At 37.8% G+C, this 24,896-nt stretch overlaps 1 protein-coding gene and 1 non-coding gene across 2 annotated transcripts in view; one reads left to right on the forward strand and one right to left on the reverse strand.

Moving 5' to 3' along the window:
- The first annotated feature begins 3,662 nt into the window (after positions 1–3,662).
- Positions 3,663–3,735, forward strand: Trnaa-agc (transfer RNA alanine (anticodon AGC)). The gene has a single exon. It is a non-coding gene; the product is annotated as a tRNA-Ala (tRNA).
- Positions 3,736–4,722: 987 nt separating this feature from the next.
- LOC131793792 (chromodomain-helicase-DNA-binding protein 4-like) overlaps positions 4,723–24,896 on the reverse strand; it is a 28,478-nt gene continuing 8,304 nt past the window's right edge. Inside the window, 36 exon segments of the mRNA XM_059111269.2 lie at positions 4,723–5,895; positions 6,471–6,565; positions 7,029–7,129; positions 7,418–7,461; positions 7,739–7,812; positions 8,153–9,023; positions 9,556–9,681; positions 10,160–10,394; positions 10,605–10,749; positions 10,947–10,988; positions 11,288–11,382; positions 11,870–11,952; positions 12,043–12,135; positions 12,293–12,335; positions 13,068–13,184; positions 13,540–13,590; positions 14,800–14,936; positions 15,376–15,526; positions 15,851–15,904; positions 16,334–16,372; positions 16,504–16,628; positions 16,968–17,085; positions 17,400–17,531; positions 18,207–18,345; positions 18,620–18,793; positions 18,983–19,104; positions 19,575–19,712; positions 19,877–19,940; positions 20,300–20,436; positions 20,875–21,066; positions 21,648–21,713; positions 22,538–22,622; positions 22,876–22,914; positions 23,298–23,402; positions 24,001–24,215; positions 24,674–24,751. Coding sequence (XP_058967252.2) covers positions 4,946–5,895; positions 6,471–6,565; positions 7,029–7,129; positions 7,418–7,461; positions 7,739–7,812; positions 8,153–9,023; positions 9,556–9,681; positions 10,160–10,394; positions 10,605–10,749; positions 10,947–10,988; positions 11,288–11,382; positions 11,870–11,952; positions 12,043–12,135; positions 12,293–12,335; positions 13,068–13,184; positions 13,540–13,590; positions 14,800–14,936; positions 15,376–15,526; positions 15,851–15,904; positions 16,334–16,372; positions 16,504–16,628; positions 16,968–17,085; positions 17,400–17,531; positions 18,207–18,345; positions 18,620–18,793; positions 18,983–19,104; positions 19,575–19,712; positions 19,877–19,940; positions 20,300–20,436; positions 20,875–21,066; positions 21,648–21,713; positions 22,538–22,622; positions 22,876–22,914; positions 23,298–23,402; positions 24,001–24,215; positions 24,674–24,751 — 5,475 coding nt within the window. The 3' untranslated portion in view covers positions 4,723–4,945.

A 24,896-nucleotide genomic window follows, 5' to 3' on the forward strand; every position in this document is an offset into this window, starting at 1 on the left:
TGTTTAGTATACTATTTGTCACTTGAAAAGGCTTCATTTGTATAGGTAGACACATGATGCTTACTCGTGTAATTTGTGATAAATCAGGAAAAGTAGATTTTTGAAAGGTTAGCGAGCCCTACCAGCCCGTAGGGCGAGTGCAATTTGTTGTCTTCAAATTGAGAAATCATATACCAACACAAAAAAACAAGAAAAGAAAAAAACGATGGTATCATCGGAATATCGAGTATTTTGGCGACATTTTAAATTTTCATTAACATAGATTGCTTTGAATTATGAGGAAAACAAAAATTCAAACAACTCACGCTTAGCCGGGTTCTCCGTCATGTTTCTGTTAGTCTCCCAGTCCATTTATCCAGTGCTCTTTGAATCCCTCTTTTCATCCTCTTCTTTCGACTCTACAATTCCACGGAAACAAATTGATAAATAACATAAAACACATACAGAAAATATCTGAATAGAAATGGCACAAAATACTTGTGTCACGATGAACTGATACAACTACAACATATTTGTATGTTTTTGCCTTTTTTTATGTTTCTAGGAAGCCTAATGAAAAAAGGTTTTCGTAATAATTTCAATGAATATGGCAGTTTTATATCTAATGTAAATTGCAGCTATCTGTTAAGGATAGAGCACTGTTAGTAGTGGAGCAGTCGTGTTAGTAAAGCAGTATTGTAACGGAATGTACTACTGTGTCGGTAATCTATCATTGTACTGAAATGAGTTTGTCGAATCTGTCTCCAGACCTGACACTCTCAACAAATTTGACCCACCACCTCCTCCTCCCTCGCTCTACCTCTTTCAGTTTATTCGTTGTTGTGAATTACGACAAGCAAAAAAACTAAGAGAACAACTAACCTTTGGCTGATTTCTCCGTCATCTCTCTGTTCGCTTCCCACTCCAGGTTTTTCATTCAACTTTCATTCCCTTCTCTGACTCTGCAAATCGAATATGAGGTTTATAAATAACATATCGCACGCCATTAACCCTTTAACTCCCAAGATCTTGATGTTAATTCTCCCCTCTAGCTGCTACACATTTCCTTTTAAATTAGTTAGACGAATTTGGTGTTAGATCAAGATAACAACTTCTACCTGATAAGTTTGAGTATTATCATTACCTGTTTGCTGGATAATGTGAGGATATGATAAGGACGTTATATCGACCAAATGATTCTGAATAGTCCAAAATAATGGCAACCTCAGTTGAGTATTTGGGCGACGTTCTATAAATTTCCTATTTCAAGGATTGCTTTATACTACCAGCAAAACAGTAAAATGCTTAGTTCCCTTACATTATTCTGATTGTATTTTATTCCATTATTGTAACCTTGCAATCCTTCTTAACCGGCGCAGTTTTTATTTCTTCCATTGGACTCTGAAAATAAAATAAATACATCGATTGATTACTTCAAAAGTAAACTTCATCTTCGTCAAATACGCTTACCTTTTTCAAGATCAGTGTTCTCTCAAAACATATCAAAATTCGGGGAATAGTTAATTGGCTATCTGTGACCAAGAAGTAAAACAATATATATCAACATGGGGGGATTAAGTGCTCCAAGCAGATCAGACGCACAAGTGCAGTTACTCAATTCCTGATAAAAAATTGATTTACTGACCATGTTAAACGTCTCCCAGTTTCTCTTTCCTTCCTCGAGGTTGCTATTTTAAGATGTTATCATTCTGTGCTAGACGTTATGCTGAAGAGAGAACCAAAATAGTTCGAAGATATTTACCTTGAATCGATTTCGAATACTTGTATACCTTTCTTTAAGTAAGTACATGTACTTCATTTTACTGTGAATAATGCTCTACAATTTGAAATTGTTTGCAAGGAAAACCGTGAGTCACTGTTCTTGTATTAAATAAAAACTTACACTTTAGTTATGTACCTCAAAAAATTTCGAGACAGAATGACACTCATCAATCCTCGACATCGAATTTGAGCCACCCTACTTAGCAACTTCGAACGAAGAGAGAAGCACACGCTGGACTTAAAAGGACGGACCATACTTTATCTAAGGTTGTAAAGTGGAAGTGATGTGTTTTGTGGCCCCAGAAAAGCTGCAAACGAAGCTGAAATTTCTTGAACTTCTTTCGCTCTCTCCACGTGCAAGATTGATCGCAAATATGAATATTAACTTTTAAAAATTATTTGTTATTCAAATGAGTTTACGAACTTTTAAAGGCCTATCGACAAGTATCGGAGAGCTCTTCGGTCACCGTCGTTCAATCACAGGCAGACTACAACCATGTGTTCGTGGTTAATAATTGTTGATATGCGACGAACATATAACTAGGAGGATTGTGAATAAAGCCTCAAAAGGCGGGCTCAGGAGTTCTTCGGTCTGATCCGTTCAATTATAAAACGGAGCGGTATGCTTTGTATTAAATTTATTTTCAACTTAAGTATCGAAGGTCCATAGAGAGCTGCACATAGTGAGTTGAAATAATTAAATAACAGTTAATGTCATGATTGTTTTTCTATGAAGCACATTTTTCTAATGAGCTAGTTCTGACGGAGAAAATCACATCAAACCGTGTGAACAATGACGGTATATCAAATGAAGTGTACTGGTATGTATGTCCTTCAACCCTTTATTTCTCAAAAGTAATTAACATGTAACTTCTCCCAATAATATCCATACATTGTTCAGCAAACAGGTAATGAGAATACTCAAACTTATCAGGTAGAAGTTGTTATCTTGATCTAACACCAAATTCTTGTAAATAAGTTGCAAGGAAATATGTAGCTGCTAGAGAGGAGAATTAACAACGACATCTTAGTAGTGAAAGGGTTAACTTTTTAAAAACTCATGGTTTTCTCAACGATCAATCGTTTTTCAAAATGGCTCTAAAAGATCCCATCACAAAGTAAACCAGTTTTACAAGTGTACTAGTTTGAGTTGCCTTCCTTATAATAACCCGTCACTGTGTTGCATTTCGTGTACGTCTACATGATAGTAGCAAAAAGTGATCCTCACGCGTTAAATTTGATTGCTTTGTTGAACTGAAATTAAAATCTTGATCAGGAAATTACGTTTCCAATCGTCTAGTATTGTTATTGATTTCCAGAACCATTAAAATTGGAGGTTGGAAACAATGAAATGATTTCCATATTCGCAACATTTTTCCGAGAGTATGAAGGCTCTATTTTTCTATGCTTGCAGGGCGATTTTATAGATAAAATGATGTATCTATGTTAGCGTCGTTCATAAAAGAAGGTCGCAAACAGCAGCCATAGATCGGAGCCTTCGCATTTTTTAGTCTTGATCAGCTTTTTCACTTGAAGATAGTGAAGATAAAAAATTTGGAGATTCCTAAAAAAAAAAAAAAGATAAACCGGTTAAATGAATGGCCAAACCAAAGAATCATTGCTTCAGGTGGCCAAAGGCACCTGCATCTCATGACCATGTGAAACGTAGCAATAATAATTATAAGAATAATAAACATTACGGATTACCGGGAAAACCCTGGTGGAACCTTCGAGTTACTTGCTGAAAAACACTTACCTCTCCTCTGAAGTGCTTGTTCTACTGGATGACCCGAGAAATTTAGCATTCATCGCCAAGAAATTCACAATCTTGTAAACCAGGTTGTTTTCCCTGTTTTGACTGGTTGCTAAGATATTAAAGAATCACGGAATTGAGTAAGAAAGGGGAATTAGCTCAAATGGTAGAGCGCCCGCTTAGCATGCGGGAGGTACCGGGATCGATACCCGGATTCTCCAATAAAGTAGATGATCTATTTTAGATTCTTGTTTTAATCTCACCAAGAACTTGTTAAGGTCTTTGCAGGTTTCCCTCAGGATACCGTTCTGTTTTAAGGAGGGTAGTCTCTAACCCATCCAATGGCGTACTCCAATATCACTGGCCTCTTTCTTAAACAACTTCGAAAGAACCCTGAAAGTTACACAAGTTAACACTTCTAGTTTTAAAACTAGCTTTTAACTATCTTTTCAAATTTTATTCTGAAGTCCTCTGGTTCATACGATTTTCATTTTTGTTTGTGCAAGTTCTTTTTTCCTTTTTTCATACGCATTGCGCATATCTTTCTTTCTATACCTATGCAATTTTCTGCATCACTCGAATGCAAGAAGAGGCATTGTTTTACAGGATCCAAGGGTGGCCAGCTAAACGAAGCTTCATTATTTTTCCTCAACGTACTTAAGGGTATGCAAACGCTGCCGGAGTGAGAGTCGTACCATTTAAGAAGAGCGTTCAAGGGAAAAACTGATTTCGCACTTGCCTTAGCTCGACTGAAAAAAAAAACGCAAAAAATTGAATTCGCTTGTTTCGCAGCCTTTTACTAAGTTAACCTTTGTTGGTAAGCTGATTGCTCAAGCCTATCCCAGTCTTCGGCTCCATCATCGCACAAAGAATTTTAACTAAGTAATCCATGTACGTGAGAGGATAGAGCGCCCGCTTCGCATAAGGAAGTAATCGTGATCGATAGCCAAATTCTCCAATGTATTTAAAAATTCACATCTTTAGCACGAGGCTATACACTGAGAATGCAAACGGTTAATGAACAGAACGTACAAGAGAACCTTTAAGAGAGTGAAAAGGAAACGTAGAAACAGTAGATAAATGGAAAGGAACTGAAAAAGAAGACGCAAAGGAAACACTACAGTCAGAAACCTTTGACCAGAGCAAGAACAAAAACAGTTCATATTACAGTTCATATTACACTTCATATAAGGGGATAAAAAGCAGACTTTATTTCCAGCAACAGCATTGATGTTACCCTTTATTGGATCAAAGCCAGTTTTCCATTTCATTTCTACAAGGCGCACGAGATTTGACTTTCAGGTACAACGGTTAAGTCAAAATAACATTAAAAATAGTAATAAATCATATGGGGAAACGCACGCCCGCTACTGCCACCTGACGTTATTGATAAGAACTGTAAGAATAGCGACTGAAGCGATGATCTCCACATCAATCCAAACAAATCACGTCTGGATCTTTGTCGCTTTTGTCTCCAGCCTTCGTCGTTTGCTTCTGGTCGGATTCCTCTGCAGCCTGGGGAGCAGTTTGCTTCGGTCCGGGAGAAGCGCGTGTTTCCGTTGCCGAGGGGGAGCTGGGATTAGACGAAGATATCAGACCCATAGCAGACGCCTCTCTACGTATAATAGAAGTAATTTGATTTTCTACGAGTGTAGTTGCTTTCTTACTAAGCATTTTTCCTATACCAGCCCCGATGGCAGACGAGGGAGGAGTAGAGCTGCGTTGTGCTTCGGTTCCAGTTTTCCCTGTGCTTAGACTGTAGACACTATTAATGACGGGAGTCAGAGGAGGAGTTGAACTCACAGCACCTGATATTGGCTGAGGCACCGTCGACACCGCTGCACTACCCGCCGGTTTAGTGATGAGGGTAGTGACATACTGCGTTGGTGTAGGAGAGTTCACGTGATGACTTATCAGAGGAGAACTGGGTTTCGGCACTGACTGCACCAATCCGGACTTCACCGTTGTTGTGGGGGCAGGAAGCAGCAGGGTGGTGGGGGGAGGGGGACGAACTGTTAGGGTGGCACTGCCACTTGACATTGCAGATGGGTAATACAATGGTGGTACATTGAACCGGAAAGGAGGTCTTCCCTTAACAACTGGAGCAGGAGGTATGACAGTTCCTCCGGCAAGTACCAGCGGCTGCACCTTGGGTTGGATAGGAATTGAAGCCGCTGAGGTAGGGATGGGGGCAGGCTGCATTGGATTTCCAGATACCGTGACATTGGGTGGTGGCCCTTCACGTTTCGTTAAGCGGCTAAGGATTCCTCTCTCGGACATGTTGAGTCGAGCTGTGACCGGTGGCATTCGGACTAGAGCCGAAGGTAGCCGATTGACATCCGACTTCATATCAGACAGCAACTCCTCCAGCTGGTTAAGCACTGTAAAGTGAGTATAACTTTGGTAAATAATAAAGCTAAACAGTACAAGGTCTACTTTGTACTCGAACCCATTCCTTGAAACGTTTTCACCAATTTTTGAATTACCGTCAAACGAAGTTACAAACCTCTATGCAATTTACTGTACCTCTCAGGTTAATTTATTGAAAGCAATGAAGCAATGGCATTTTGGGAGATATATCGAGAACTGAATACAATTCATTTGAAAGATATCCTCCATATCTTCCTGATATTTTGACGCCAATTCTCACTAGTTCCCATCCACTCCTTCTTCCAACCTCTTGGCGTTCATGATTAACTCCGAGTCTATTCTTGCAAGAGTTGTACCTTTTTGTATTCCAGGAAACTTTACTTCAAATTGTGTTAGTTATGTTGATTCGGATGATAAGTTTGCTAGCGCCGAAATCACCTTCAACTTCAAGCCCCTTAAGACTCCCTATCACTTCAAGAAGTATTTCCTGGAGTAATGTTTGAGTTGTGAAAATGTATTGAGAATAATCTCCATCTTGCACTACACAGAAACAATAGCGCAAACTCTTTTTTATAGGTAGACTGACCTTTATGTAGTACAGCATTAGCCGGCTTGTTTCCTGCTAAAGACTCTTTAGACAGATGTTGATGACTCTCTGCCAGACATTCCAACTCCGCAAACCTGTACAAGGATCCAAACACTAGTCATTACTGCGTTATTTCTATAGAATCAATGCAGCATAATTGCAACTGCATGAAGAGAGGTGAAGAGAAAAGGAAGCAGCATATACAATAATAATAAAAAAAGATAAGACAAATGTCCGCGAGGATGGAAAGAGCTGAATTCTTGTAAAGTGCACAGAGAAAAAACTCTGACTACCAGAAAAAAAAGCAAGGATCTATTTACTCCACTTATTCCAGTTCACTTTAAATTTGAACGCAGACTGGTACCGGACTTCTTGACTTCATCCTCTCCTTTCTTGATCCCTTGACAAAATGGTCAGTAATATTCTATGTAGTGGACGCTCGGCGGGAACGCGGGTAACACACGCGTGTGGGTCGGACTTGCTAAACTTCGCGCTCGTTACTTCTCGCTCTAACCTCAGAAATCAATGCATCAGATAGATTTTTGCCATATTGCTTACCGTGCATTGAGAGCCATGGCTGGGTGGTTGGCGTCTTGTCTGAGCTTCATGGATTCTGCTCTCCTCAACTGTTCTTCAATCACCAGAGCCTGCTCTAATAACTAAAGATCAAATAGAAGCCGAAGGTTAGGCGATTTTCTGTGCTTTGAGAAATCTCTAGCACCAGCAATAGCTTTAAGGTATAACAGGAGAAAAACAAATCAATTCAATCAATTTTATGCCGAAGTGAACTTCCGTTTCACACTGGAACCACGTCGCAACTTCGCTGTTACATTAACTAATAAGGTACTACGAGTGAACATGAGGTGTATAACTTGTGGACTTGACGACAAAATAATAATACTTAACGATGATAGGGACAACAGGAATACACATTTCCCCAACGTTACCTTAAAGCGGCGGGCAATAAACCGGTTCTTATATTCCAGAGTGACTGAAACACAAACAATACCAAATGTTAGTAGAACAAAATATATCAGTAACATGGACAACAGAATTCTGTTGGTTTTGGTCGGACAATGCAGAGAAGTTTCGTGCCCTGTGTCACAAGACCAAGTAGTTGCAATGGAATCTCCAACATCTTAACAGCGCTTGTGAAACTAAAACAACAAGCATTTCTTAAAATGCTTCTACATGTTTCCCTTTTCGGCCCTGGGACTATGTAAATTGCTATGCTAAGGCAAGCAGATGCAGGCTTTTAGGAAGCTTACCGTTCTTAAAAGGCTCGTTTATCACAGAAAACTTGCGATCATTCGCAATGTCCTGCCATCGACCATATCCGTGTCTAGAGGCAGCAATTCAGTCAAGGAAACCGTATACCAGAAGTCCTGAAGCGAGTCGTTATTAAAAACAAGGTATAACTGACAGCGGATCTAAACGTTTAAAACGCAGGTGTAATTGCATGAAAACTTCTTTGAATTTGAATGGCGAGGAGAGTGCGTCTCCACATATTATAATCAGCTCATCTCACTACACAAAAAAAATAAACGACTCTTTCATGTAATAAAAAATGTATGAAAGTTTTCGACTTTAGAGCGTTCAAATGAGAAGACAGGGTAAAGGGTGAATAGAAATATTTGTTTTTCAAAGTTAAAGATAAACTATGTGAGAAATAATTAGGATACGTAACAACGCCAGCCAGTAGCCAGTAATCATGGCATCTCCACCAGATATCATCACATTTCCTCTTCTCCTCTACTTCCCACAGAGTGTGCAGCTCAGTAAATCCTCCATCTGCAATATTGAACATAAAGCGACGCTGATCACCAAGCGCGCCTCCTGCCTTGCCAGACACGGCAGATTTTTCAGTGGACTTCTCCTGCTTCACTGTGGCTGCTGCTGCCTCTGGTTTCACTGCAGTTTCTTCTGTTTTCACGGCAGCTTCAGACTTTTCCGAGACTTTTTCTGTTGTTTTCTGGTCTGGTTCAGCAGCACCGTTAGCTTTCATTTCCTCTTTAGCCGAGTCGGCTTCATCTGAAATTTTGTCGCCATTGTCGTCCAAATGAGGTTTTTCTGATTTCTTCTCGCCCTCTTCAGCTGCCTCTGATGGCTTCTTTGTTCCGTCGTCGGGCTCCTTTTCCTCAGCTGGCTTTTCCGTGTCTTGGGGTGATTCTGACGGTTTGTCATCGTCCACTTTGTCTGACGAATCCTTCTCACCTTCAGCTTTAGACTCTTCCAATTCTGTTTTGGGCTCATCGACATTTCCGTTATTTTCACCATTCTTGTGATCAGAATCAACATTTTTGTCGTCATTTTGTTCACAGTTAGAATTTTCTTCTGCCATAACTTTATCCGAATCAACAGTGTTATCGTCTTTTTTGTCATTATCCCCGCTCATGTCCTTTTCTTCCAAAGACTTCTCATCTTTTTGTTGTTCAATCTCCATAGGCTCTGTTTTGTCTGACGAATCTTCCTTGACCTGATCTTTCCCAGAAGCCACCTTCGGGCTAGGTGCGTCCACCTCCATCTTTGATTCCTCCTTCGTGTTAGATTCGCCTGTCACGTAACATTGCAAAAGTTAGCATACAAGAAAATGGCGCACAAGCCAAGTAACCCGTGGCAATGTATTTCATCCACGTTTCGGTCGCTGCAAGCAACTAAGATCATTGCTTATCTTCTTGCACAAGACACTGATCCATCGCAAGGTACCATACAGCATTTCCTATGGAAACCTTACTTTGTGGTTATATGGTTAACGGCGACTTTCTCTCGCATACTTTGGCATATTTTTTTAAGGGCCTAAATGGAGAAACCAGACATCTCCATCTTAAGTCAAGTACTCCAAGCAGTTCATTGCCACCTGACTGTTACAGATTTAAAGAAGAAAAAAATAACTTCTTTTGTATGGCTGCTGCATATGGGCGGGGTTCAACCCGAAAAATATATGATGTTCAATGTTACATGCCATCAGGAAAGAAGCATCATGGGGAGGTACAACTGTATTAGAATTCAGCTCAAAATTAGAGCTTTAAAGATGTAAGTAAAACTCACTGTAATGCTTTTCAATCTTGATAAATTTAAAGCTAACCTTCATCCGCTTTGTTCTGTTTGTCTCTTTCATTTTTGCTGTCTTTACCTTCGTCTTCGGTGGGGCTGGATGAATCCTCACTTTCCTGTTTCACCCCATCTTTCTTTTCGTCTTCAGTTGTTTTAACTGAAAAGATAGCAGTTAAATGTTTCAAGTTAGACAAAGAAACCGGCTCTACCTAATTTTCCAGAAATTCTTCACCTGCTACAAATCTCAAATCGAAAACTTTCTCTGTTCTGTCGGAATTAAAATAAAGCCGCAAACTAAGAGTGAGTCTTCACAATGAAAAAGTTACGGGATTGAGTTCAGAACACGTTGTGCAAACTGTCAATTTATGACTGCAGGGAGCTACGGAATCGTTCCTCATAGTTTTGCATGCTCAGCGACGTATCCGGATGCAACTACTGCTCTTCCAATAGTAATTGACATCTGATATTTCACAGACGCGCAATAAGTGAATATTAACCAATGGTAACTCTTCTAAAAATAATGAAAAGCGAAACGAAGAGGAGTGAAAGTTGCAGTAAAATTGAGCAGGAAAGTCTGGTAATAGGTGAGAAGAGGTGGCTTGAAGTAGTTTTTAAGACAAAGTTAGATTTCATACCCGGTTCATCTTTATCAACCTCCATGGCTGCAGGCTTGCTTTCAGCAGCCTCATCTTCTTTCTTTTCTGTCTTTGCCTCTTTCGCCTCCGTTTTAACTTCCGCCTCAGTCTTCTTGCTGTCGACTTCCCCTATAGGTGTGGAGACCCTTGATGAGGTCTTACTTGACGACTTATCGGTTGTGTTTTCTTCATCCGGGTAAGCTTCCCAACCATTAATATGAGCAAACTCTTCCACCTGATGACATAAGGGTATGATGCAAATGATTATTAATAATATAATTTTGCAAAAGATGGTTAAGACCGAAAAGTGAACAATTCTCATTGACCACACAAAGTCAGATATACAAAAACTTCTCTATCCAGGTCGGGAAATTTTACTGCATAACGAACGGTTATTATAGCCGAGCAAGGCAGCTGTTGTCCCTGACACTGAGTCAGTACCTACCTTCTTTCTTATCAAGCTCATGATGCCTATCCTGGTCAGCACTTGTGTTCTTTGTAGTCCTTCACGGGGCACTCCATCGTTAAACGTCTCTCTATTGTCTGTGCCCGGCTCACACAAGTGGCGCAGAAACATTGACACGTACGCCCTGCGGGTCGAGAAATCGCAGAAAATGTCAGGCATCTACTACGTAAACTAATGCCAAGGCTCTTTCGTAAAGATCGGCAGTCATATACGTCATACTAAGTCGTGAGGATAAACGTCGTAAGACGAGATAGGTCGTTATATATAAATCCAAAGAAACGAACTTGTTGAAAAGAGGACAAATAAAACAATTTTACTCACTGAAAAGCTTTATCTGATTTACCGCGTAGATCCCTTGCAAACCTTAAAAAGAGCCAAAGAGATTAACCTTAATCCTTAAACCTTTAAGAGAGATAAAAAGCTAATTTTTCCTACAGTATCAACCCTGAATCAAACATTAACGTTATGAGAATGAAAGAAGTGATCGCAGACTCACGAAGATCTTGATTGTCAGACAAATTCTCCTTAAAGTACTATAGGAAATTTACAGAGAAAAGTGGAACTTGCTAACTGATGTTAGCGTGTTCAAGGTTGATAAGGAAGAACTGGTAATAATAGACGCGTAAACAAGGTTTAACACTACAAGAATAAGGTAGTCTCACCATTGGGACCTAGGAGAACCTTTAGGTGAAGGCAAACCATATCTCATGATGGCATTCAGGAACGCCTTTCGCTGCCGTAAATTGAAACCATACACCTAAAACCAAACGATGACAACCAAATGATGTTGATGAGGCATTTCTCGAGCGCATTCCCCATGTTAATATGCTCTGATGCATTTACAACATATGGCGGGGGACTTTGGCCAGACTTCATTCAGCAGTTTACAGTCTCTTTTCTAAGGAAATTTCACAGGTGCCCACAATTTGAGAAATTGGCAAACGCTTAGCTGTAAAACACACTTCACAAACGAAATTGGAGCCTCGAAAACAATTTAATTGTGTAAAAAGATATCTTTGTTCATCGTTGTTTTGATAATTAAAAAATCGTTCAATCGTTTGACATTCACGATTTAAAAAAGAGTCGAGCTACCAATTGAAGATGGCTAGGCACTACGTAAAAAATCACCATGAACTCCACCTCTAAAATGCAGTAAGAATATTTGTTAAGAAAGCTTATTCTCCAAAAAATATTAAGTGGATGGACAGAAATCCAAACCCCAACTGATTCAACGTCTCTTTTACCTCTAAGTTTCCTTGAACTTTGGCCAAGAGAGGTGGAGTAACATCTTTATCTGAGGCACCGCGGGCGGCTCTTCGCTGACGGCCTATAGTGGACAAGACACGGTCAAACTACAAACGGCAAAAAAGAAAAAAAAAAAGAGAGACAAAAATATGTATTTGAGAATGCTCGTTACCTTCAGATTTTTGGTTGAATTCCTCATCTGATTCTTCCTCCTCGACGTCACTGTATTCCCCGTCGTCGTAGTCTGACAGATTGTTGGTCCAAGCTAAAAAGGCAAAGAGTTAGATGGATGAAAAGCCACCAAAAAATGCCAGATTTAAATCTGCCTCTGAATTATCATGATAACTGAGTGCTTCAAGATGCACATTTTATTTCGAAATAAAAATGAACAGGAGCCAGGAAAAAAAACACAAAAAGTATACCTGATTCCTCTTGATCTTCCATGCCTCCATCCACATAACTGACCTATGAAAGAAAGATTTTTGAGTCAAAGAGATTTTTCTTTGCACCCTTTCGTCCGTGTGCATGCAGGATTTAAAGCGCTTGTTAATTTTTATTTATTTATTCGTCCTTCAGTTTTTCAAACCTCCTCGTTGGTGTTAAGCATGTTAACGTTTTTTACGTGAGCTACACCTTTAATACACGGTTCTCATAATGCGCGTAATTTCGCAGTTCTCTGGTATTTAAAGCCGGTTTCTTTTACGCATAATCAATTTTCAAGTCAGTTACCTCAAGTCACGCTTGGCGTAGTTTTCTATCTAGAAGTCTTCTTCAACTTAAAACTTATTCGCTATTGCAGTTAGAGATTAGGCTTCGTTCATGTTCATTTTTGTTTCTAATTTGTTTATCTTAATCAACTTAACTTTTATCTATGTTTTTAGTTTCAATCTGGTGCTGCTGTGTATTAGCTGTGTAATGAAAATTCGGAGTTGAAAAGATAAAGCTTTCGCTGTTACAGTGCTTTCTCTCCATAATGTCCTCTATAAGTTTCCTTTGGTACTGACGAGAAAAATTTGTTTACAGTCAAAAGCTCCGTTGCATGGCGATCGTATATTTTATTCTTACGACCTTAGTATTTGGTTCGGCATTGAAACTGCATGTAAAGAGAAAAAAGCCGCAAGTCGATCTTCACATAAGCCACAAGACGAGGAGCACTGCGTAATAACCCTACCAGTGCTACATTCTATATAACTCTACCTGTTTTCTTATCCTCTTTCCCTTCCCAAGATGCCTTGCCTCATCTTCTTGGAACTGTTCATAGTGGTGACGCAGGAGTTTTTCCCAGTAATCGGGGTCGGCAGCCTCTGCATCTTGCTGTTAACAAACATAGTCAACATACACGATTACAAACCTGAGTGTTTCCTTCCAAAATCATACTTTAAAGTAGCCAAAAACAAACAAACAAACAAAAACAGCAGTTAGGGATGTCACAGATATTTCCTCTGGTTTAACAACGAGACGGCTACCCTATCTGTCCATCACAAGAAAAATGTCACTGAAACTACATTAAAAGAAGCTAAACACATTTTCCATTCGAATTAGTGTTGCTACACAACACTCTTTTTATAACGATTAATACTCGATTCTGAAACAACGTATTTGATGGATAGCAAGAAAAGAACATTTGAACGAGTTGTCCTTTACAAACTCTCAAAGCATAGTGTCATACCTTGAGAACTTCGACATCTTCGTCCTTTTGCTTCACGACATAACTTGCCACCTTAAGGGAAAAAAATTAGGACTCTTTTCAAGGTTTGCAAAAGAGGAAAAAGTAAGTAAGTAAACATTTATTATAAATCTACCAAAATTTTAAGATGAATAAAGCTGGTTAACAGTTCTTAAATGTTAGTAATAGAGTAATGCTGATCCTAGACTGAAACGACTCGTTGCTTCTGATGCTCTTATCTCTGCTAGTTGACTTTTGATGTATCTGTATTAAAGCATTTTTCAATTGAGTATCGAAAACAATCCGGGAGTGTTTTGGTTTTGCTTTACTTCGCTCTGTGATTGGTCCAAAAAACTTGCAAGTCGTGACTGGGTTACACGCGTTTTCCCGCGCTTTAGGCGGTTTGGTTGTTTTCACTTTGGTTCTCATTGGCTCTTAAAGGTATTTCCTTTCATCTGATTGGCCATTGTGATTACTATGGTTTTGTTTTGACGAAACTCAATCGAAAAGCGCTTCAAGAGTCAAGGTAGGAACCTGTAACATTACTGACAATTGGAAGATGAGTAGGTGGCTGCTGATCAGTAACTATGTGAACATATACTACCACACAGTCTAACAGTAAGGCTGCAGGCCATGCCGGTTCACTTCTACTGTTTTTATGTTTGCATGTCTCAACGAAGTATCTGTTTAACTTGAAAAGACACCAAAAATAATAGAACCATGCAGATTACATGTAGAATATTTATTCTACAGTACTGTGGAAGTGATATACTACCCTGAAAGTCTAATGCTAAGGCTACAGGCCCTGATAACTTCCTTTTTATGTCGCATGTCAAAGCGGTGAGTTTGTAATCATGGAGATATGGATACAAACACTTGGGGCTAGAGAAGTCCTCACAAGAAAACAGCCATAGAAATTGCCATTGTCTTGTTACTTCTCATTTGACATGCGTAACAGTTATACTACGTGTTGAGTGTAAGTTATTATACAACAACGATGGCCGCGAGTATGTCAAACTTAAGTCACAAATAGGCCGAATGTTGAGAGAATTTATGAACTAGTTATAATAGTATTGTTAGATTTGTAAGAGTTGTAAGGTAGGTTGGTAAATTGAAAAAGACGGTTAGTTTCATTAAATGTCAATAGCACTGCTTGGATTCACGCTCTTCTGTACTTCAAACCTTCGACGCAGTAACAATCACACTCTTACAGTTTATCACACTTCAGCCGTCAAAATAATTGACCCCGACTTCCTCTCTTACCTTGAATGAAGCAAGGTATTCATTAGCCATATCTTTGTCTTCATCAGGAGGTGCCTCTGATCCATGATTGCCGGTTCGATCCAGCAGTGAAAGAACAGCTTTCTCATCGTAATCGATACGTCCAGAGTCACCGGAGTCTAAATTAAAAAGTTTGAAAACCGGTTAAAAAATAGCCATTATAACGTAACTAAGCTATTTCAAAATAAACTCGTTCGCACTCAGAAGTAACAAAACTGCATCTTCTCTTCACAATTTCGAAGTAATGTCAAGTACATAGATGACAATAATTCAAAAACCAAAAACAGTTCTCCCAACAGGAAATACGAAATCTCTCTAAGAGCAAATTCGCAAACAAGTTACATTTCGGAGTTGAAAGGTTATCCTTGTGTCCGATATCGTCTAGTGTTTCAAGGGAGCTTACAAAATTCAGTCATAACAGCTCAACGTTACCAAACAAGACGGAAGGAAATTGTTCTAACTTTATTTCCAACAATTTTGCTAACAATGAATTTCACCCTACTCCTTCAAAGGTATTTTAACAATAAATTTCGAGTGAGTCAAATACACAAGTCTTACCTCCATCCTTAGCATTATCATCTTTAAAGAGCTCTTGGGTACCAAATTTGAGAATGTCGTTAAGTTCGGTCTTGGACATCACCGCTGCTTTGTTTGATCCTAGGCCAGGTCTCACAACCAGATGCGTCAACATCATTTTCTTCTTAGCAACCTAGCAGGTAATTCGTACATCAAGATTTAGTTGTTCGGGTCAAGAAAAATGGTACACCTATCAACACTGCAGAAGGAAAAATGTTTCCAAACACGTGTTTTCTTTTTTGTTCACTTGTTTCATTTTGGTTTACTAGCTGTCTCATGTAACATTAGTGCTTCTCTATGAAATGTTGAGCAATCACCGTAAAAAGGAAAAGTTTTTTCCTGTTTGACTGAGGCTTAAAAACATATAACGTTGTAAGTGCAATACACACTCAGCCACAATACTCAGTCCCCATATATTTTGACAAATTTCACTAGTTTATCCCCATAAAAATATTACCTGAGTGATACGTTCCTCAACACTGGCTCTCGTGACAAAACGATAAATCATAACCTATGGGAAGAGGGAGAAAACACTTGATAAAGCGCAAGCAAAAAAGGAAAAGAAAAAAAAAATATATATATACATGTTTAAGTGCTTTGTTTATAAGCAAGGCAAGAGGTATTTACTTATTGGTTATCAATGGTAATCATATTTTTCGACGACCACTGAGTAGTTGATTCTAATCAACAAAGATAACTAGATAAATTTTCAGACTGATGACTCCTCAAAAAATCAAAAAACGTTTGCAGTTATGTGAATTCTACACAGTGATCAAAAGAATTGCTTTGCTGAGATGTCACGTGCGTGCCCCAACCAAATATTTGAAAAACATTTCATTAAGACTATGTCATTTCAAGTTTTAGTATCATTTTGAAGAAAGCTTTCTCTCAAGTAACAGACTGGTAAACATTTATACATATAACTGAGGCTAAAATGTACCTTATTGTTCTGACCAATTCTATGAGCTCTACTGAATGCCTGATAAAAAATGGAACAAACAAAACAGTCAGCTAACCAACAACAAAATGAGAAGCTACATGCCCGTCTTTGCTTTTCACACACAAAGAGATCGATGAAAGAGGGGTCATAAGTTTCGTCTGAGCACAAACCTGAATATCATTGTGAGGATTCCAGTCGGAGTCATAAATGAACACTGTGTCAGCTGTAGCCAGATTAATACCCAGGCCTCCCGCCCGAGTAGACAGCAGGAAACAGAATGTCTGAGCACCAGGAGCTAAACAAAATTAAACAAACGCAAAAGAAATATAGGATAGTGACAAGCTGCTGGCTTCAGCACTTCTCTCATGCCAAGCTGCACAACAGGAATCATACTTTGCGCTTTTTTGTGTGCGGAGGAAAGCGTGAGGAAGGGGGGAGGGTTACTGTCTGGTTGAATGCCATGAAAACCACTTGGAGGATTCTAATATTGTAGTTGTGCAATGAAGCGCTGTTTTCGTATCGTAGATTACGCACTTTTAGTTGTCAACCACTCTCTCTCTCTCTCTTTTTAAGGAGAAAGATAAATCATTTCACACTTATAATAAGAGGTAGGCTAAAAGTCTGTAAAGCTCACCGTTAAACCTGTCAATACACTCCTGTCTCGCTGATCCATTGACTGTTCCATCAATTCTCTCATATTTGTAGCCATGTCCTTCGAGGAAATCTTCCAAGAGATCAAGCATTCTCGTCATCTGTGTACGAGAAAAAAATTTCTGTTAAGTATTAATTTTCAGTTAAGCAGGTCAATCTGGAAAATCTAATTCAGAGTGAAGAGATGCAGAACCAATGCAATCCAGGTCAGATTACTTTAGAAACTAACTTGAAATCACTCTCTCAAGAAAACCGACACTGACAGTAAAAATACATTTTGCATTATACAATTAGTATTTCTGAGCTGCAAGATTAAAGGGGTACTACATACTATCAATAGAATTTCATGTCCGTTTTGATCCAGCAATTCTCTACATTTGAGAAATTGTCACAGACGACCATCTCTTTTTCCCACCTGAGAAAAGATAAGAACCCTGTGTCCTTCTTCTTGTAATTTCTTCAACATCTTTTCCAACAGCACCAGTTTGCCAGAGGCACGTGTCAGAGCTGCTGCATCAAAGTTACCACTGGCTCCACGAGGGGCTTCCTGATGAACAAGAAAATCAACAATCCTTTTAACCCTGTCACTCCCAAGATCTCATTAGAAATTATATTTACTGTCTGTCATGCAATTCTTATGATTTAATTTTGGAGAGTTTGGTATTGCATCAACTAATAATCCCCTAGTTCAATATTTTCCTTTATTTTCATCATGTGCCTACTTGATGTTGTATTGATATTCTATGGAAAAATTCTGTCTTGGTCATTCATGGTAGTTTGAGGGGTGATAAATATATTAACTAAATCATTGTGAAAAACAATACCCTTCCTCTATCAGTCAACACTCAGTAGATGCATAAGCAACAGATTATCAACTAGTTACTAGCAGCCTGCTGAAAGCCTATATGCAGTTTCCCTATTTTTGATCTTCACTGATGGTAAGCCTTATTGAAACCTTTTCCCAAGCAGGGCTGTCACTAAGTTTCAAAGATGCTGGTACATTGGCGATATCACTTGTAGCAGCCAAGTGTAACATAACAGCAATCGACATCTTCATCTGCAACTTTGAGTGAGCTCAGCCATAACAGTTGTTATAAGTAATGGCTCCTGTTGACAGCTTTGACAAGTGTAACACCTAATAAGTATCTTAGCAGCTGTTTTTCATTTTTATTTACATTTATAAAAGTTTCAGTTTTTCTCTATACATGGTGAAGGAACATACCAATGCAGCAGAAGAAAACAAGTATGGATGATTGCAGCATTTCTTTAACTCCATCATTACATTCAACAGAGACACTTGGTGAGAGCCCTTAGTATTGAGAGCTTCAAAGTTTCTTGTTAAAATATACTTGTAGTATTTCCTGTTAAAAAACAGAGTACATGTATACATGTATTGAAAATCACTACTTGCCTAAATAACAGAGGAACAAAAAGGAATTAAAAACTATGACTGAATGAAAGAAAAAACAGAAACACAGTTCTATGGAACACAGAAACCATTTCACGAAAACCAAATAACTGAACTAAGAAAAATGAGGAAGAACTTTCACTCCCTAACAAATATATTCTTGATTTGAAATCAAAAGGTAATGCTGTGATTGCCACAATGTAAAATCACATCTCACTTAAACTTACTTTTGCACAGGGCTCAGTTCCACTCTGACAATGAGCTCACTCTTGGAGGGAATACCCTTCAAGACATCTCCCTTCAGACGTCGCAACATGTGAGGACCAAGAATATCATGGAGCTTCTTGATTTGGTCTTCTTTAGCTACATCCTCAAATTCAGTGAGGAAAGTGTTCTGGTTCCTAGAGAAGACAAACAACAAAACAAATTCTTACAACAAAACAAAAGACAGTAAAAATTCAGAACAATCATGGATTTATTACACTACTTGACATTGATAATAGAATAAAAATATAAACACTTTTTAACAACATGAGTAAGATGATCAGGGATTTAGTTATATGTGAGGCAGAGTTTAAAATGGTATATACCTAAATTCTTTAGGATCCAAAAAGTTAAGAAGGTTCCATAACTCTTCTAAGTTGTTCTGCAGAGGTGTTCCTGTTAGAAGCAGCTTGTAATCAATAGAGTACTCACTCAGAATCTTGAAAAACTGGAAAAAAAAAAGAGAAACACATTATTCATTAATTATAAGCACAACAGCTAATGGCTGGTTTTAGAAATTGAAGTCTTTGAATGGAGACTAAACAAAAGAGAGTTATGGAAATCAAACCTATTGTGGTACATGAAAGTAAAACACACATGGAAATTACAAATGGCAATGCTTTATGTATTTGAACATTTCTTGTTCATGATGATGAGAGGAAAAAACACTTGCATTGAGGGGCAGCCACTACCCATATTTAGCTTGCACAGAGCTGTGCACCTTACTGAGAAGTGCTTCATGTTGTAGAACTAGCTTATGTAAGGATTCCTGTCATTCACAAAACATTAATGAAGGTATAATTACAGCTGGACAATTTTTATGATTTTTATTAAGTTTCCTGCTACCCATCAAATCTCATTGCAAACTGTAGTTATCTAATGACAAAACAAAGTTCTGCATATCATTTGTGGTCTCACCTTAGATTGCTTGTTCTTCAGTCTGTGTGCCTCGTCCACCACTAACACAGCCCAGTCAATGGACTGCAGTGTAGTCATATCAATGGACACCAGTTCATATGATGTCAACAGCACTTGAAACTTCACTGGATGATCTTTCTACAAAACACAACATATCATCTTAGATTTCCTCCACATTAAAGGAACTTATGAGTTAATCTCTTAAGAGAAAGTCCAAATCAGGGGTTTTGAGAACTCTTCTCATAATTGGCTGCAAGAAGTGGAAAAAGCAGCTGTGATAACCACAGGGGCCTAACACTAACCTTCAATTTATGTGGTTTCAGTCCTGTTTTAACAGAATCTTCATCAAATGAAAAATCATGATTCCTGTAAAAAAAAAAAAATTTAACACCTCAATAAGCAATATTCAGGAAACTAAGGACCTTGCTCAGTTGATGAATGAAACATTACATAAAATCTAATTTTACTCTCAAATACACTTGTTACAGAAAGCTTAAAGTGGATTTTTTTTCATGACAGCTGTGATGAAGACAGGAAATTCCTACATCAGGACCCCAGTTATAGAAAATCTCTCTTAAAGGGAAATAAATGTTTGTCCTAATTAGAAAAATATTTTTCAAACCTCCCCATTTGTTACCTCTACTAAACAGATTCATTTTTCTACCTTAGTGAAGGCTTGTAAAAAAGATGACATTTTGTCATTTCATCGATAAATTGGCACCAACCTGATTGTTGCTCTGCAGACTTTATCACCAGCATAGGTTACACAATACATGTCAGGAGCCCAAAATTCAAACTCTCTTTCCCAGTTGATAATTGTAGACAAGGGAGCACTAATCAAAAATGGACCTGGTGAGTGACCCTAAAAAGGGAGAGAGAGATGTAATAACAGATAAATTAATTTAGTTAGTTAGGAATATAAGTCTGCCAGTATCATGCAAGGCTATGGCTAGTTTAAGTATATTCATGACAGGATTCAAACCTTAAATCTGGCAAATCTGTACATAAGATGGGTTGGAAAATTCAGTGGTTATATGCTAAGTCTGCTGAACTTAGGGTCAAAAGGGCTAGGTTAAAACCCTGGCTATGTGCTGGGCTATATGAGTGAATCCTCCAGGACCACTGTGCACACCCACAGCAAGGCTCAAACCCTAAGCTTTTCAAGCTGCTATCTAGTGCCTTGGCTATCAGGGCAGCCTGTCTCCAGTAATCTTGACTGTACAGACTTGAAGTAGTTAGAAGCAAGGAAACCACTGATTACAATCATTAAGTACAAAAAGTATGATTGTAATGAACTTACCTCTTTCCAGATGGAGTACAGGAATGCAATAGTCTGAATAGTTTTACCAAGACCCATCTCATCTGCCAGGATAGTGTTAGTGCCCTGTGCCCAGGAAAACCGTAACCAGTTTAATCCCTCCAGTTGGTAATCATGCAGCTTGCCAGCATTTGCTGCAATGAAGTCTGGCTGCTCTTCATACTTGTCACGAGGCTGTTTAGTTAAGCAACAAAAATGGTTGTTGACAAAAGCATGTTAAAATTGTCTAGCAGTCACTTTGAAGTGTGCTCACAATGTCATTATATTGTTAGTTTGAAACTTTTTAAATTGTAGCAAGATTTTAGGCAGGCCAGGCCACAAATTGTATTTTCTTTTAATGTCTGTCAACATTTAGAAAAAATTTAGACCAAAAATATGTTACTGCAACTAACTTTGTGCTTGTCTTAAGAAGCTGGATTTGTACACTAAACTCAGTTTGTTGGAGTTCTCCAAGAGAACAACATTTCAAAAGGAAAGATTATATTTACTAGCTGGAATTTAAGTGTTATGCAGGTTTATTAACTTTTAAACTTCCTCTATCTAATATAAAAATTTAATTCAATCATTGCTAACAACTCATTTTTTTTTTTGCTCACAGAAGAGAGCAAGCGATCATATATGAATTAATTTTTTTTTGTTTCTACCCAAAACCACATTTCTAAAATTTGGTTTCAGTTGCCAGTATTTCATATTATATTCTATATTATTATCAACTTATTAAGTAAAATGTTCCCTTTTAAACAAATGCCTCTTACATCATTGTCAGGTTTATCAGCATTATCAACTTTGGAGTAATCTGAATCTGAAGTAGGTTCCTCATCCTACACATGTAATACAAGTGATATTAGCAGAAAAAAATCTCATGATGGTGATGATGAATGCTGCTAATTAAGTAAGGAACTAGGTACTTTAAAGTAATATTTAATCGTGGAAGTTACTTTTTCACAGAGACGAAGCTTTCCTTAAAAATTCTTATGTCATCATTTTCCTATGGAAAATAAACATCTGTAGGGTAGAATATTTATTTTGTATCTTTATCAGTCAACATAAACAGTATGGCATTCTTAGAATGCTTATCTAAAAAATTACTAGACATTTAAAAAGTAATTGTAAACAATTTGTTGTGCACCAGGATTACACTCTTAAATTTGCAAGTTAAAGAGTAATTAGGATCAACACATACTTTTCATTGTAACTTATTAAAAAATTACCTCTAATATTTTGCACAATTAGTACAGTAATAGAGTTTAACATTTTAAATTTTTAGAGCCACTTAGGCTACTAACTTTGCTCTGACAAAGGGTTGACACTTGAAACAGCAGCTTTACAAACTCTATATTGGCCAAAATACATTATCAATTCAGTTGATAAAACTAAATTTTTTTCGTTATACTCCACCTCCAACACAGCACCACAATTTCTTAAGAAACTGTCCCCATTCATAACAGTATCACTGATTGAAATTAAATATTGCTGTCTGCATGCCAGAATGAGTAATGCTGTTATCTGGTTATGGCATGCAGACTGATTCCTTAACAATCATTCAATCTATATTATCTTTACTGTCAAAATTACACAAAAACAGAAATAAAATAAAACGAAGCAAAGTCAAATTTTTAAATTCTAAAATCAGTTCTGAACTCACATCACCAGTTGGAGCTGGTTTCTTCACTTTCTTTTGTTTCTGGGCCTTCTTCTTGCCAATGCCAAACTTTTTCTCATAAACATCTCTGTAAAAAAAATCACTTAGAAATGTAGAAATGCAGGGATATTTCCATGGCAAAACAGCTTAACACCTTGCAGGCAAACACCAGTATACATATTCTCCATACTGTTCTCAATACATTTCCTAAGATCCTAACGAGGAGAATCTGTCTATTGATCAAGAGCTTCTTAAGTAGGTAGTTTAAAAATATAGCTCCCTAGCTGTAGATAAAATATCCAAAATTTAAGAAATTTACAGGTAAACAAGAAGTATCTCACCTGAGTTCCTTGTACTTGGTAATGTGGTCCTTGAAATCACTTCACAAAAAAAATTAATTGAAAGACAAGAAAGAAAATATAACCATTTTTAAAAAACAATGTTGCTGTGTTAGATCTACCAACTGTAGTTAATTCAGCTTATATCCAAACTACAGTTTACTTCCAAGGCAGTGATAAGAATATGAAGAGAAACTCCCTTCTATGTAGAATATTCAAATTCTCCATACTGTTCTATTTAAATTTATTTAGGTGCTGACAAGGAGGATTTGTCTAACAATCAACAGCTTCTTTAGTTCATGATATTTTCCTCTCTTCATGACCTTGATGTGTGACTCAGGAGAGATATTGTTTGGAGAAATTAGAAGCTGGTCACTCTTTAGGGGGTCAATGGGTTAAAACCATTTAAAAGAGAAATAACAAACCTGATTTGTGAGTTAATAGGATCATCTGGGTCTTCCCAAGTGCTCAAGTTATATGGAACATCTCGCCACTTTACGAAGTATGTTTCTTTGGATTGCTTGTTAGCTCTGGATTATAGAATTAAATTACATATTTTTAATTTAGGAATGATCAGTTCAATCACCTCTAATAGGCTGACTTCTCCAGTAAGATATTAGCTTGACAAAATATTTCCTAAACCTATAATAATTTGTTCACTTTTGAACATCTAAAACTTTTCAAATTCAAATTTTACGGTAAAAACTGACAGAAAATGGTTTGTATATCCAATAAGGAAATAACAAGAGAACTACATGTGAAACCAGAATGGCCTTGTGGAGGATCATTACAAAGGTGTTGGGGTGAGGGTCAGGCAAACACACAAAATTGTTTCCCAGTAATTTATTAGGAGAAAAACTTCACACAGAAAAACACAAACACCAACAAAATGAAAAACTCTTACAACTTACAACATCCCCATCCTCCCATAACTTGTTTACTAGTGCATCCCCTCGACATCTTAAATAGGCAAAATACTGAGTTTTCTTACCAATACAATATATTAGACAATGATCAAACCAGTATTTTATGGCTGATAGTGATTACATCATTTTGTTAGTAAGTGTTCAGCAATGTAACAAAAAGAAATTAGCCAAAATGCATGCCTTCCCTTTGATCTTTACTAACCTGTGTCTAAGGATACGATGAATTTGTAGCCAGTCTGGTCGCACTCCATATCTATAAAACCTTGCTTCAAGATTACTTTCATCTTCTGCTTTACTGTTTTGTATCACATGTGCTGGGGTTTCCTTGTCCTCATCACCATCATCAACGGGTGGTGGTTCTTCCATATCATTTTTGCGAAAATAGGCACGGTACATACTGGGATGGTAGATCTCCAGCTGAAGTTTGTGAGAATCAAAGCACATGTTCAAGACCATTTAATCAAAGCTAATTCCATTATCACTTAGGATATCATCCATGATATTTGACATATTAATCACAGGATATTAGTGATTGATGCACACAGCTCAACAAAAGAGAATGATATTCTATTTGAGGACCCAAGCACATTTTTCTTCTTTGGGGGGTTAAAAGCTCCATAATCCTTGCCTAAATGACAGAAAAACCTCATCATCAAATCATTTTACTTTACAAGTAAGAGGATAGATATAAACAAGATACTTAGATTGAATTGAATTTTTGTGATAAAGGGAGTATGATACACACTTTTGTGATGGGGAGAGAACAGAATTCCTTTGGAAATACCTGTGTATTATATGAATGTATAGCATCATCAGCAAAGTTCTAGAATACCTCTTATCAAAGATTAAACTGACATGGACATCAAAACCCAAACCTGAAGTTCTGTGATCCATGAGCAATGCCAATAGGACATGTCAATCCACTTAACAAAGAATTCCCTAGTTTCATAGGTCTGCAAATAGATAATGAATATCCACCAAGATAAACTGAATATGCGTTGTAATTTAATCTTACCATTCATTTGAAGTGTTATATTGACATTGAGAGAAGTCCTGAAGAGGCAAAAGTTACTGACAAACAAGCTAAGTGGCTGTCAT

Source organism: Pocillopora verrucosa, chromosome 9, assembly GCF_036669915.1.
Source record: "Pocillopora verrucosa isolate sample1 chromosome 9, ASM3666991v2, whole genome shotgun sequence".
Taxonomy (NCBI): domain Eukaryota; kingdom Metazoa; phylum Cnidaria; class Anthozoa; order Scleractinia; family Pocilloporidae; genus Pocillopora; species Pocillopora verrucosa.